General features: G+C 48.6%; 2 protein-coding genes across 4 annotated transcripts in view; both read left to right on the top strand.

The window, feature by feature from the left end:
- taok3a (TAO kinase 3a) overlaps positions 1-14,834 on the top strand; it is a 61,420-nt gene that overhangs the window by 3,566 nt on the left and 43,020 nt on the right. The window lies entirely within an intron of this gene.
- On the top strand, positions 77-13,695 carry LOC131127603 (craniofacial development protein 2-like). Its single transcript, XM_058069661.1, has 2 exons — positions 77-13,600; positions 13,676-13,695. The coding sequence occupies exon 1, from the start codon at positions 2,937-2,939 to the stop codon at positions 4,341-4,343; it is 1,407 nt and encodes a 468-aa protein (XP_057925644.1). The 5' UTR covers positions 77-2,936; the 3' UTR covers positions 4,344-13,600; positions 13,676-13,695.

Below are 14,834 nucleotides of genomic sequence, written 5' to 3'. Positions count from 1 at the left end.
AGCAGCATTTTGGGGGGGTCTTTTCAAGTGTTGTCTGAGGAGGAGGGGGGGGGGGGTGACACTTCCTGGTCAGGGATTAGCGGCTAATGCTACAACCAGCAGCTCTTAAGGTCAAAGCAGTAAAAGTGGTACAAATGTTTATTAACGTCGTTGGTATGTCCGTGTTGGTACTACATTGATTATTATTTTGATTGGCGTCAGCCGGCACCTGCTCCGCGTCGACGACGCAATTTGGTCACGTCTTGGTCGTCACGGGTGGGGGGTGAGTAGCGTGTTGGACGGGGGCAGTTTTAAGGTTGCCCCGGTGCTTGTGTCAACGATGTGGGTCGGTGTTGGCGAGTGTACCGTGGTGCCTTCAAGTGTGCCCGTTTTTATTCAGCCATTACGAAAGCCACCGCGATCACTGCCCCCCTGCCCCATTCCCAATAAATAAATACCCCGACATTCTTGCCTCTTATGTCCGTGTCTTTCTACGGTGCATTCATTCCAATTCATAAAAAAGACAGACACGCGCCATCGTAGATTTGATCTATTGTGACCAACGTGCCATGAACGCATCACGAGCAAGTCGTCAACCTGCTGGGTTTGTGTTGACATGAAAGTCATAGTGTGGTGGTGGTAGTAGTACTAGCAGTACTAGCAGTAGTATCAGTATGACTATTACTGAAGAGGCTGAGTGAGAGAACCGAACCGAAGATGACCCAAAATGATGTCATCGCTAGTGCACGAGAGGCAGGCAGCAGAACCGTGTGCGCGGTAGTAGTTGTAGTAGTAGTGGTAGTAGTACATCAACGGCGGTAGTAGTTGTTGTAGTGGTAGTAGTACATCAACGGCGGTAGTAGTTGTTGTTGTAGTGGTGGTAGTACATCAACGGCGGTAGTAGTTGTTGTAGTGGTGGTAGTACATCAACGGCGGTAGTAGTTGTTGTTGTAGTGGTGGTAGTACATCAACGGCGGTAGTCGTTGGTGTAGTAGTACATCAATGGGGTAGTAGTTGTAGTACGTCAGTGGTTAATAGTAGTCTTACAGAATTTGGTGCTAGTAGTTGAATTTGGTGGTAGTAGTTGTTGTTGTAGTGGTAGTAGTACATCAACGGCGGTAGTAGTTGTTGTTGTAGTGGTGGTAGTACATCAACGGCGGTAGTAGTTGTTGTTGTAGTGGTGGTAGTACATCAACGGCGGTAGTAGTTGTTGTTGTAGTGGTGGTAGTACATCAACGGCGGTAGTCGTTGGTGTAGTAGTACATCAATGGGGTAGTAGTTGTAGTACGTCAGTGGTTAATAGTAGTCTTACAGAATTTGGTGCTAGTAGTTGAATTTGGTGGTAGTAGTTGTTGTTGTAGTGGTGGTAGTACATCAACGGCGGTAGTAGTTGTTGTAGTGGTGGTAGTACATCAACGGCGGTAGTCGTTGGTGTAGTAGTACATCAATGGGGTAGTAGTTGTTGTAGTAGTAGTACATCAATGGCGGAAGTAGTTGTAGTACGTCAGTGGTTAATAGTAGTCTTACAGAATTTGGTGCTAGTAGTAGTACTTTATTGTTGTCAGCAGTAGTGTCTGTGGTATTGTAGTACTACTACCGCTACAACAACTACTACCGTGAATCACCACCTTATCGTGGTGGAGGGGTTTGTGCCCGAGTGATCCGAGGAGCTATGTTGTCTGGGGCTATATGCCCCTGGTAGGGTCTCCCAAGGCAAACAGGTCCGAGGTGACGGGACAGACCAAGAGTGATTCAGAAGACCCTTATGAACAAGAACAAGAGGAGAAAACGTACCTCGCCCGGATGTGGGATACCGGGGCCTCACCCTGGAGCCAGGCCCGGGGGAGGGGCTCGCAGGCGAGCGTCTGGTGGTCGGGCCTTCACCCGTGGAGCCCGGCCGGGCCCAGCCCGAAGAAGCCACACGGGATCTCCCCCTCGTAGACCCACCACCTACGGGGGCAAGCATAAGGGTCCGGTGCAATGTGTGTTGGGTGGCGGTCAAGGGCGGGTGCGTAGGCGACCTGGTCTTCGGCGGCCAAATCTGGTTCTTGGGACATGGAATGTCACTTCGCTGGTGGGGAAGGAACCTGAACTTGTGCGAGAGGTTGAGATATTCCGACTAGACATAGTCGGACTCACCTTGACCCACAGTTTGGGTTCCGGAACCAAACTCCTCGAGAGGGGCTGGACCTTGTTCTACTCTGGAGTTGCTGCAGGGGAGAGGCGGCGAGCTGGTGTGGGCTGGGAACGCCTTGGTGTCCTCCCGGTGGAGCTGGAGGAGGTGGCCGGGGACCGGGAAGTCTGGGCTTCCCTACTAAGACTGCTGCCCCCTAAGCGGAGGAAAATGAATGAATGAATGAATGAATGTTGTACTTCATTATTTGTATTAGTAGGAGTGTATGTGCTTTTGTAGTTGTAGTAGTATTTAGTACATTTTATTATCAGTAGTAGTTGTGTGTTCTGTGCTTTAGTAGTTGTAATTGTTGTACTTTGTAATATGTTTAGAAATAAATGGCTTAGAACGGTGCAAAGTGAATTGGTTGGAAGTCGGATTCTGAAAGGAAATACACATTGCTTTGATGTTGGCATTGCTTTTAGCAGTAGCATTATGAAGGGAAATATACATTGCTTTGATGTTAGCTTTGCTTTTAGCAGTAGCATTATGAAGGAAACATGTTGCTTTGATGTTAGCATTGTTTTTAGCATGAGCATTATAGCATTGTTTTTAGCATTAGCATTATAAAGAGAAATGTAAATTGCCATAAAGTTAGCTTACTTTTTAGCATTAGCATTATGAAGTCCACCCACATCAAATCAATTATGTAAATAAATCATATTTGGTCCTGAAAATATAATGAAATTAAAAATAAAATAAAGTATTTAAAGTAAAAGTGAAATGAAAAATAAGAATTAAACATTAAAAAGTAAATAAGTTTTCTCCCAAGTAAAGCAAACAAATGAGGGAGATGCTGGATGTTTGGAATGTCACTTCGCTGGTGGGGAAGGAACCTGAACTTGTGCGAGAGGTTGAGATATTCCGACTAGACATAGTCGGACTCACCTTGACCCACAGTTTGGGTTCCGGAACCAAACTCCTCGAGAGGGGCTGGACCTTGTTCTACTCTGGAGTTGCTGCAGGGGAGAGGCGGCGAGCTGGTGTGGGCTTATTAATAGCCCCCCGGCTTGGTGCTTCCATGTTGGAGTCAGCCCCGGTGAACGAGAGGGTCATTTCCCTACACGTTCGGGCTGGGGAAAGGGTCCTCACTGTCATTTGTGCGTACGCACCAAATGGCAGTTCGGAGTACCCGGCCTTCTTGGAGTCCATCAGAGGGGTGCTGGAGAGCACCCCAGCTGGTGACTCCGTCGTTCCACTGGGAGACTTCAACGCCCATGTGGGCAATGACAGTGTGACATGGAGGGGCGTGATTGGGAGGAACGGCCTCCCTGATCTGAACCTGTGCGGTGTGATGTTATTGGACTTCTGTGCGAACCACAGTTTGTCCATAACTAACACCATGTTCGAACATAGGGATGTCCATAAGTGCGCTTGGCACCAGGACACCCTAGGCCGCAGGTCTGTGATCGACTTTGTAGTCGTATCATCAGACCTGCGTCCGCATGTTCTGGACACACGGGTGAAGAGAGGGGCTGAGCTGTCAACTGATCACCACCTGGTGATGAGTTGGATTAGATGGCGGGGGAGGATGCTGGACAGACCTGGTAGACCCAAACGAGTAGTGAGGGTGTGCTGGGAACGTCTGGCAGAGTCTCCCGTTCGTCGAGTCTTCAACTCTCACCTCCGGCAGAGCTTCTTCACCTGCATCCCGGGGGAGGACCGGGATATTGAGTCCAAATGGGCCATATTCCGTGCCTCCATTGCTGAGGCAGCTGACCGGAGCTGCAGCCGCAAGGCGGTCGGCGCCAGTCGTGGCGGCAGGCCCCAAACCCGATGGTGGACACCAGAGGTCAGGGCTGCCGTCAAGCTGAAGAAGGAGTCCTATCGAGCATTGATGGCTTGTGGGACTCCGGAAGCAGCTGACAGGTACCGTCAGGCCAAACGGTTTGCGGCTTTGGCGGTTGTCGAGGCAAAAACTCGGGTGTGGGAGGAATTTGGTGAGGCCATGGGGCATGACTTTCGGTCGGCCTCGAAGAGGTTCTGGCAAACCATCCGGCGCCTCAGAAAAGGGAAGCAGTGCCCAGTCCACACTGTTTACAGTGGAGACGGGGACCTGCTGACCTCGACTGAGGATGTAGTCGGACGGTGGAAGGAATACTTTGAGGCCCTTCTCAATCCCACTGACATACCTTCCATAGAGGAAGCAGAGTCTGAGGACACATACGTGTCCGGTATCTGGGGTGGTTAAGACGCTCCTCAGTGGCAAGGCTCCGGGGGTGGACGAGTTCCGCCCAGGATTCCTCAAGGCTCTGGATGTTGAGGGACTGTCTTGGCTGACACGTCTCTTCAACATTGCATGGAAGTCGGGAACAGTACCTTTTGGATTGGCAGACCGGGGTGGTGGTCCCCCTTTTCAAGAAGGGTGACCGGAGGGTGTGTTCCAACTACAGGGGGATCACACTCCTCAGCCTCCCTGGGAAAGTCTATTCCAAGGTGCTGGAGAGAAGGGTACGACCGTTGGCCGAACCTCTGATACAAGAGGTCCAATGCGGTTTTCGTCCTGGTCGTGGAACACTGGACCAGCTCTACACCCTCACGAGGGTGCTTGAGGGTGCATGGGAGTTTGCCCAACCAGTCTACATGTGCTTTGTGGACCTGGAAAAGGCATTTGACCGTGTCCCTCGTAGCGTCCTTTGGGGGGTGCTCCGGGAGTACGTGATTGGTGGCGCGTTACTACGTGCTATCCGGTCCTTGTACAAACGGGGCAGGAGTCTGGTTCGCATTGCCAGTAGTAAGTCGAGCCTGTTTCCGGTAAACGTTGGTCTCCGCCAAGGCTGCCCTTTGTCACAATTTTCATGGACAGAATTTCTAGGCGCAGCCAAGGTGTTGAGGGAGTCCAGTTCGGGGGCTTTAGAATCTCATCTCTGCTATTTGCAGATGATGTGGTTCTTATGGCTTCTTCGGGCTGTGACCTTCAGCGTTTCCTGGGACGGTTTGTATCTGAGTGTGAAGCGTCTGGGATGAGACTCAGTACCTCCAAATCAGAGGCCATGGTTCTCAGTCGGAAAAGGGTGGAGTGCTCCCTCCGGGTTGGGAATGAGGTCCTGCCCCAGGTGGAGGAGTTTAAGTATCTCGGGGTCTTGTTCACGAGTGAGGGAAAGTGGGAGCGTGAGGTCGACAAACGGATCGGTGCAGCCTCAGCAGTAATGCGGTCGCTGTACCGGACCGTCGTGGTGAAAAGAGAGCTGAGCCGGAGGGCAAAGCTCTCAATTTACCGGTCGATCTATGTTCCCACCCTCACCTATGGTCATGAGCTTTGGGTCATGGCCGAAAGAATGAGATCGCGGATACAGGCGGCTGAAATGAGTTTCCTCCGTAGGGTCGCTGGACTCACCCTAAGAGATAGGGTGAGGAGCTCAGCCATCCGGGAGGCGCTCAGAGTAGAGCCGCTTCTCCTTCACATCGAGAGGAGTCAGTTGAGGTGGCTTGGGCATCTAGTCCGGATGCCTCCCGGAAGCCTCCCTGGTGAGGTGTTCCGGGCATGCCCAGCCGGGAAAAGGCCCTGGGGCAGACCTAGGACACGCTGGAGGGACTATGTCTCACAGCTGGCCTGGGAACGCCTTGGTGTTCTCCCGGTGGAGCTGGAGGAGGTGGCCGGGGACCGGGAAGTCTGGGCTTCCCTACTAAGACTGCTGCCCCCTAAGCGGAGGAAAATGAATGAATGAATGAATGAATGTTGTACTTCATTATTTGTATTAGTAGGGGTGTATGTGCTTTTGTAGTTGTAGTAGTATTTAGTACATTTTATTATCAGTAGTAGTTGTGTGTTCTGTGCTTTAGTAGTTGTAATTGTTGTACTTTGTAATATGTTTAGAAATAAATGGCTTAGAACGGTGCAAAGTGATTTGGTTGGAAGTCGGATTCTGAAAGGAAATACACATTGCTTTTAGCAGTAGCATTATGAAGGGAAATATACATTGCTTTGATGTTAGCTTTGCTTTTAGCAGTAGCATTATGAAGGAAACATGTTGCTTTGATGTTAGCATTGTTTTTAGCATGAGCATTATAGCATTGTTTTTAGCATTAGCATTATAAAGAGAAATGTAAATTGCCATAAAGTTAGCTTACTTTTTAGCATTAGCATTATGAAGTCCACCCACATCAAATCAATTATGTAAATAAATCATATTTGGTCCTGAAAATATAATGAAATTAAAAATAAAATAAAGTATTTAAAGTAAAAGTGAAATGAAAAATAAGAATTAAACATTAAAAAGTAAATAAGTTTTCTCCCAAGTAAAGCAAACAAATGAGGGAGATGCCGGATGTTTTTCACGTTTGGTGCTCCTAAACAGGCTCTCGGCACACACATGACATTTCAGATTGTGTAGCGAAGCCTGTTTTTGTACAGTTGTGTGAAAAACAGAGTTTTGAGTGAGGGGGCTGTGAGCGTTTGCTGACTCGGGGCTCCTTTTACACTTATCGTGTCTTTGTTCCGTCATGCGTGTGCTTTCATCCACCCTCACCTATATTTAGTGGGAAAGCGCGCCAGGGAGCAGAATGTCACCCGCTTCCTCATTAGCGTTGGAATGTAGGGCAGGTCACTCCTCGCCACTTGGCATATTTTTTCGGTAAATGTTTGACTCAGGCATCAGCGGGCAGATTCCTCAGACTGCTCAGAGCGTACGGGAGGTGTTTTTTTACCGCTAGCGTGACAATTGCAGGGTGAGAGGGGGTTCGGATAAAAGGTATCTGTTGTGCGTGAAGCCCCACGAGCGTGCCATCACCACTGCCTGCTTCTGTGTCCTGCCTTTAAAGGTGGCCTGTTACTCGTCAATCCCGTGCTAACACTGTGTATGTGGCTACGAGCGCCAAGTTTGAGAAAAAGCCAACATCTGCCACGCTTTTCTTTCAGAGACTGGGCACTGAAACATTGGCTGCTGAAGCTGCACAATAAAACAGGCTTTGCTACACGTCTTGACATTTTCTACTGTCACGCTTTGCGTGTAAACATGGCGTGAATAGTTAATTAAGCTGTAGCTCTGCCAACCATCCATCAGTCTGTTATTCTAACCTCGCTAACCTACTATGACCCTGTTGCTAAAATGTGAGCATATTGTTAGCGCTTTAGCTCACATGGCTAGCTAGCATTGCGAGGGCTCACTAAAAGCACATTCAAATGATCTAAAGTCAATTCAAATAAAAATTGTGTTAAATGAATAGCAATAAATCATAAAACAAAACAATCAAACTTAAAATGAAATTAAAGGAAAAAAACAACTGAAATAAATCTGATCCAACAGACAGAAAATAATACTTCCCATTTCGGCTGATGATCCCAATGTTCTTAACATGGCATGATGTTCTTCGAAAATCTGCCTTTTTGTGTCTGTGTGTTGTTTTTTTTTGTCTTTTTTTTCCACCGTGTGGCCACAGCAGCAGAGCGTATGAAATACGAAGGCGCTCCTGTCGGGCTTAATGTTGTGCACTGAGTGGTTAGCGCGCAGACCTCACAGCTAGGAGACCAGGGTTCAATTCCACCCTCTGCCATCTCTGTGTGGAGTTTGCATGTTCTCCAGTCGACCAGTCCAGGGTGTACCCCCATAGACAGCTCTCACCCATAGACAGCTGGGATAGGCTCCAGCACCCCCGGAACCCTCGTGAATGTTACACATGACAAGTGGTTTTGGCCCCCGCCTCTCCTCCACCAGCTTTCATGCTCATTTCAGACGGCGGCCCGACAGGGGCCCAGCATCGTTAGCCAAGCTGACATCTTCCTCCGCTGGCCATCAAGGCGACTTTGGAGCGCCGATATCACGTCCCTGGAAGGCCCATCCGCTCACGGTCGCCTGAAGGATGACTCGAGGGGTGGAAGTCGACAGCGCTTGCTAACGGATGGGCTTGTAAAAACGGCAGCTCATTCTTGGCCACGCTAACCCTCGTCATCATCAGAGGCATTTTAGCGTTGTGCCCACTGCCCCCACAGACAACCCCCCCGCGCCACTTAGGGTTGCCTTGCGTCTTGGGGGGCCAATACCCCACTGCCCCCACCGACCAGAACTCCTGCATCACTCCAGGTTACTGGTGTGTGTCTGTCTGTGAGAGAGAGAGAGAGTGAGTGACAGGATGAAAAGCCCAAAGCTCTGTCTCAATTTGCATATAAATCTCTCGACCCCATGAATACGCTCAATCAATGTATATTAACGTAGGGCTTTATCCCTCCATGTTACTGGTCTGTGAGTGGCAGGAAGAAAAGCTCTGATTCTTCGTTTACTTGATTTTTTTTGCAGGCCTTTTTAGCTGAATTTATATACATTACTAGTGTGTGTTTGTCAGTGATAGTAAGAAAAGCTCTGATTTGTGGTTTGTGTATAAATCTGTAGACTCTTTACTTGGGGTGGAAATACTGCTTCATCTCTTCAGATTGCTGGTGTGTGTGTGTGCACATGTGTGTGTGTGTGTGTGTGTGCACGCGTGTGTGTGTGTGAGACATAGAGAGTGACAGGAAGGAAAGCTCAAAATCCCGACTCCATATATAAATCTGTTGGCTTCACATAAGCTGACACCACTGTTTCAGACCTTTTTCTTGGAAAAAAATCAGCTGCATCTCTCCAGATTACTGGTGTTGTGGGAGCGTCAGGAAGAGAAGCTCTGATTTCAGATTAGTTTTTTTTGGATGAATGTTTAGACCCTGCATGTAAGAGACCCTTTTTCTTGGAAAAAAAGCAGCTGCTTCTCTCCAGGTAACTTGTGTAGGTGTAGGTGTGTGTGAGTGACGAGAAGAAACGCTCTGGTTTGGCTGGTTTGCCTGTATAAATGTCTAGATGCCGCACATAAGACGACACCACTTTGTCTCTGAAAACATCCAGCAGCATTCCTCCGGGTTATGAGTGTGTGTGAGTGTCAGGAAGAAAGGCTCTGACTGGCAGTGGCTGATGCTGAAGCTGACGTTGGCCAATCAGAAGCCAGGAAAGGCAGGTGTTTCCCGGTAATGAAAGCTTGTGTTAGCTCGATAGAGAAGACAGACGGATGCTGTGATCTGTGAGTGCTGGCCACCAACCGTGGCGTGGAAGCCGGTCTGCAGTGGAGGCTTCTGGCAAGGATCGCCGTGAGCATGACATCAGCGCTTGATGACGCCTCGTCTGTTGGCTTATCAGCGGGAAAGTAGGCCTCCACGCCGCACGCCTCTAATGCTGCCACTGGCAGCCTCCATTGGGTCAAGTGGAGATTTGTCTCTGATCGTCTGTACGTGTGTGTGTGTGTGTGTATGCATGTGTGCGTGTCGGGGGAGGTTGTGTCACCAGCCAGCAGTGATTTATTTATTTTTGGGGTATTTAAGTCTGTGTCTGGCCTGGTATGTTAACCACAGGATTTCCCGCCAAGCGTGGTCCAACGCCAAGGCTAACGGCTCATGAACGATGAACGACGCCCCCTCCCGCCTTCATCAGTAATTTCCAGAATATAATCCACATCAGCTTTTTGCACTGAATTGTTCTTACACTGGGGCGGCACGGCTGTCTAGTGGTTAGCGCGCAGACCTCACAGCTAGGAGACCAGGGTTCAATTCCACCCTCGGGCCATCTCTGTGTGGAGTTTGCATGTTCTCCCCGTGCATGCGTGGGTTTTCTCCGGGTACTCTGGTTTCTTCCCACATTCCAAAAACATGCTGGGTTAATTGGCGACTCCAAATTGTTCATGGGTATGAATGTGAGTGTGAATGGTTGTTTGTCTATATGTGCCCTGTGATTGGCTGGCCACCAGTCCAGGGTGTACCCCGCCTCACGCCCGAAGACAGCTGGGGTAGGTTCCAGCAACCCAGCATACCTTGTGAGGAAAAGTGGTAGAAAATGAATGAATGTTCTTACACTGACTTTTCCTAAAGCCAATTTCATAATAATTTCCCTTTTAATGCAAAATACATCAATTCAGAATGGAAAAAAATCAACTTTTATCTTTTAAGCGTTAAGAGTGCTTTATTTTTATTTACGCTATTTCATTCTTCATATCCTCATGAGGGTCACGGGGGTGCTGGAGCCTATCCCAGCTGTCTTGGGGAGAGATGGGACGCTAATAACGCTAATGTGGGAGGAAAGCGGAGTACCCGGAGAAAAGCCACGCATGCACAGGGAGAACATGCAAACTGCTATTTTTTCCATTTGAATTAGTATTTTCATTCATTTGAAATTGTTTTCATTTTTTTTTCATGTATTTTTCCCGAAACTTTCCATCACCTAATTTGTCAACAAACGTCGACCTCCTGAGGAAGACATGCCAATTCTTTGGATTCATTTTTTTTTTATTTTAATGTGGATTTATTTTTCTATTTTTATTGATTTACTTCCTCTGAAACTTTAGAAACAAACATGGTCTTCGGGAGGAAGCCATTTTGTGTGCCGGTTGTCCAAGCGCTCCAAAGGTGAGGTGACGAAGAACCATGGAGCACACCGAAGACCTCATCAGCAACCTGAAACCTTTGATAAGTCGAAAGCTTTGCCACAGACCTCTGTGGCGGCACCGTGGCTGCACCGTGGCTGCTCGTAGCATGCGCCTGAATACAGTGCACCTTGCTGGGCCACAGCAAGGGGCTCCTCCCCCAACAGCCTCCTTTTCAACGATTTCAACGGAATGAGATTTCCGAAGGGTTTTCAAGTTAAGGTTCGTGTCTCAGTCGTACGTCCACATGCAGAAGGAGCAGCGGTGCAGCGTGGGGGGGGCGGGGTGGTGAACTCGAAGGACCAGTCAGGACCAAGCGGGCGAGTGGCCTCGGCAGATGCGGCGTGGGGCCGCCATTGTGTCGAGCTGGCGGATGGGCCCCACCCGTCACTTTGCACATACTTGCTTGACCAGAAGCGGGACTGATGTTATTACAGGCTTCCACGTGGCCAGGGGGGGAGGTCAGATGTGCAGGGAAGCAGCTTTCATGCAACACATGCTCATCTTTTTATTGCTCTATTGGCCTCTTTTGCTCCGTTCTTCTATTTTTCTTTTGACTTTACTTTGCTGGGTCTTGCTTGCATTTAGCCAATCTTGCCTTTCTTGCCTTTCTTCTGTTTTCCTATTTATGCTGTTTTTCTTGTTTGTCTGTTTTTGACCATTTCTGAGGTTTTGGGTTTTTTGTTTCTGCCAGTTGTTGCCATTTGCAACATTTTTGGGGCAAAATTTGCCTTTGATTCTACTTTTTGTTCAAAGTGTGCCGTTTTCCAACCGGACCAGTTAAAAGTAGTATTTTTATTTCCAATGTATTGACTGGTCTTCATTTTAGCCAGCAGCACAAATAAACAAAAGCTTTTAGACTGAAAAGCACGTCACATTTTCTATAGTTCTCACGCTTTTTTTGCTTCCTCCTTTTTTCTGTGTGGCAAATAGAAAAAGAAGCGATGCTGTTACTAATTCATGAACATTCAAGAAGAAATATTTGCAATATAAAGATGCAGTGAATGAATTATTGATCCGAAGAACACAAAGAAGCTTTCCTTTTCTACTTTGCTACCAGCCTATCAGCGCTGCTGGGATGATATCAGTAATATGACAATAAATCTATGATCGCATGGTTGTCCTTTAAAGAGGCCCACAGCGGAAGCGCTACTTTGACTTTCTTACTTCAGTTATCATGTGGAGTGCATGGGAAAGTGGAAAAGAAGTGAGAGTACCTGTTGATGAGTCCTAATGAAATACCCTGACATGCCTACTAGCACGTTAGCACCACCAGGAGAACCAGAGTATAGAGGGGGCGGAGCCACCTGCTGTGGCCTGGCAAGTTGCACTGTATTCAGGCGCACGCTCCGAGCAGCCGTTGTGACGCCACAGAGGTCTCGGCAAACCTTTTGCAGCGCTGGCCTTTTGGTGGCTGTATTTTACGCTTTTGGGGGTTACATTTTCCCTTTTCTGTTTCCTCACAATATGTAGCTGCGGGTCAACTAAAAGGAAGGAAACGGTTAAAACGGTGTAAAAGAGTGAACTGTAAGTTGATGAATGAGTCCTTTCTGTTTTTGATGCTCAAATGGCAATGAGTAATGGAGCTAAACAAGCTGACTTTACAGTCTGTTGTGTCTGTGATGAGTCACATGTAGGTGTTGTGCAAGTGTGGTTGTGCTATGTGAGTGCGGTCACATGTAGGTGTTGTGCAAGTGTGGTTGTGCTATGCGAGTGCCGTCACATGTAGGTGTTGTGCTAGTGTGGTTGTGCTATGTGAGTGCAGTCACATGTAGGTGTTGTGCAAGTGTGGTTGTTCTATGTGAGTGCGGTCACATGTAGGTTTTTGTGCAAGTGTGGTTGTGCTACGTGAGTGCGGTCACATGTAGGTGTTGTGCAAGTGTGGTTGTGCTATGTGAGTGCGGTCACATGTAGGTGTTGTGCTGTGTGAGCGCGGTTACATGTAAGTGTTGTGCAGTGGTTGTGCTATGTGAGTGCGGTCACATGTAGGTGTTGTGCTATGTGAGTGCGGTCACATGTAGGTGTTGTGCTATGTGAGTGTAGTCACCAAGCAGCACGGAATGTGGGCTTTCTAGCGATAAAGGTGTGACATCGTGGTCGTGCTTTTGCAATCCAAAGGAAAGGCTTCCGCCATGACAGCGTTGCTGTGACTACGCCTGATTAATCTTTCTGCTGCTCTTGATTAGAAAATCCGTCGGGGCTTTAGAGCGGGACGAGACGTCCAGCGGCCAGATCATCCGCCGGTGGAAAGACGACGTTGGCGTGCACACGTGTCTGTGGACATGTATGAACGCTGTCACGCGTGTTGTGTTGAAGAGGATTTGACCAGCAGCCTTTGTTGGCATGTAGGCAAGGCTTCCGTCCCCTCTTAAGACGCACCAGCGTCAGGCCGCCGTTTTTAATGCCGGAGCTTAAAGCCTCGCCGTGACTACGCTGCTGAAAATGCTGCTTGCGTCATGCAGATTTCTGATAAATAACATCCTTTTCATTCCATTTTCAGCATTTGGTAGTAGTACTAGTACTAATACTAGTAGTAGGATTAGTAGTAGTAGTAGTGTGATGTCAGCAAGGCTACATGCAGGATGTAGGATCCTCGGATGCTTTTTTTCCTTTGTCCTCTGACACAAACAGCAAATGCACACGCAATATAGAGGACTCCTTGACTGTTTTTGCAGATTGTGTCTGCCAATTTGACTATTTTGGAATGTTTTCGAGCAGGTCCTCAAAAACGTCAGTACTCATGCAATATAGACAATCTTTGATTGTTTTTGCACAGTATGCCTGCCAATGTAATGATTTTTCTTGCAGTGGGTTCTCATAAAACAGCAGAGTGCTGATGTTATATAGAGGATCTTTGGCTGCTTTGGCAGTAGGTCTTCAAGAACAGCAGAGTGCTGATGTAATTGGAGGATCTTTGGCGTTTTGGCAGCTCTCCTCGAGGTCGTCATGCTGAAAAGTAGAGAATGTTGGACTGTGGGTCGAGAGCAGCGGACGTCATCCGGAGGCTGGATGCCCCTGCTGCCGGCAGGAGGTAGTGCACACAGCCGGCTGTGTGGGCTCCGTGATAACGAAGTAGGTTAGTGTGACGCCCGGGGTTTTTATTTTTAACCCTGGGAAGTAGATGACTAACACACAAAGCTGGTGCAGATCTATGACTTGAATGTTCTTGGTGACGTAACGAGGTCCAACGGGGAGGATGCGTGTTGGAGTTTGGGTGAGTCAGCTTCAGAGGAGGGGGTTACTCTGCTCAAGATGAACATGTCTGATCCGCACTTGTGCCTCAGAGGTAAAATGCATGTTGAAATGAAAAGAAGACATTTTGCATGCAGACACGATTTGCTCCTTACCGATGCCAGAGCATCACCTTACCTTAAGCATGGTCACATGACCAGGTGATGTGGATGTCTTCTAGCAACCCTACATCTGTGTCATCACCTTTCATGTTGGAGGCCACCACAAAGTGGACCAAGCGGATAACCGTGTCTTGCATGCAGTTGAGCACAGCAAAGGTAGCGTGAACAAGTGCTGCCGACACAGAGGGGGGCTGTAGTTCACTGAGGGGAAAGATGAATTCCAACATGTACTGTGCTGTCAACATAGTCTAAATATCTGCTGCCGACACAGAGGGGAGCTGTGGTTCACTGAGGGGAAAGATGAATTCCAACATGTACTGTGCTGTCAACATAGTCAAAATATCTGCTAACACAAGTGCATGGTGGCGGCAGTGTGCACGAGTGCTGCTGATCTATGTGCAAATTGTGCTCCCGGTGTGAAAACCCAGCATGAGCGCCGCTTCCTTCTTTCTGGACGTGGTTCAGCATGTTGGGCTTCATCATCATCATCGTGTTTGGGCTCCTTACCACGTTGGAAAACATCATGAAGGCTAGCGTGACTCATGCTCCATTTAGCAGCGTCATGGCAAGTGTCGAGTTCATGTTTGGCCCCGGTTGAACCCCCCCCCCCCCCCCCCCCAGTGCTGGCATCACTCGTGCATTCCACCACAGGATGGGCCGGACTGGCTTTTGCCAGATGGTGTATACTATCACTCTGCCTAGTGGAGGTTGTCTTGGGTCCTTAATGTTTTAATGGGGTGAACTGCATCTCCACCACGTGCCGGCATCACTTGTGCATGCCACCACAGGGTGGGCCGGACTGGCTTTTGCCAGATGGTGTATACCATCACTCTCCCTAGTGGAGGTTCTCTTGGGTCGTTAATGTTTTAACCGGGTGAACCGCAGCTCCACCACTACCCGGCATCACTCGTGCATGCTACCACAGGCTGGGCCGGACTGGCTTTTGCCAGATA

This window comes from Doryrhamphus excisus, chromosome 4, assembly GCF_030265055.1.
Source record: "Doryrhamphus excisus isolate RoL2022-K1 chromosome 4, RoL_Dexc_1.0, whole genome shotgun sequence".
NCBI classification, from domain to species: Eukaryota; Metazoa; Chordata; class Actinopteri; order Syngnathiformes; family Syngnathidae; genus Doryrhamphus; species Doryrhamphus excisus.
The sequence above is the reverse complement of the archived record's forward strand: the minus strand, read 5'-3'. Positions and strand labels throughout refer to the sequence as shown.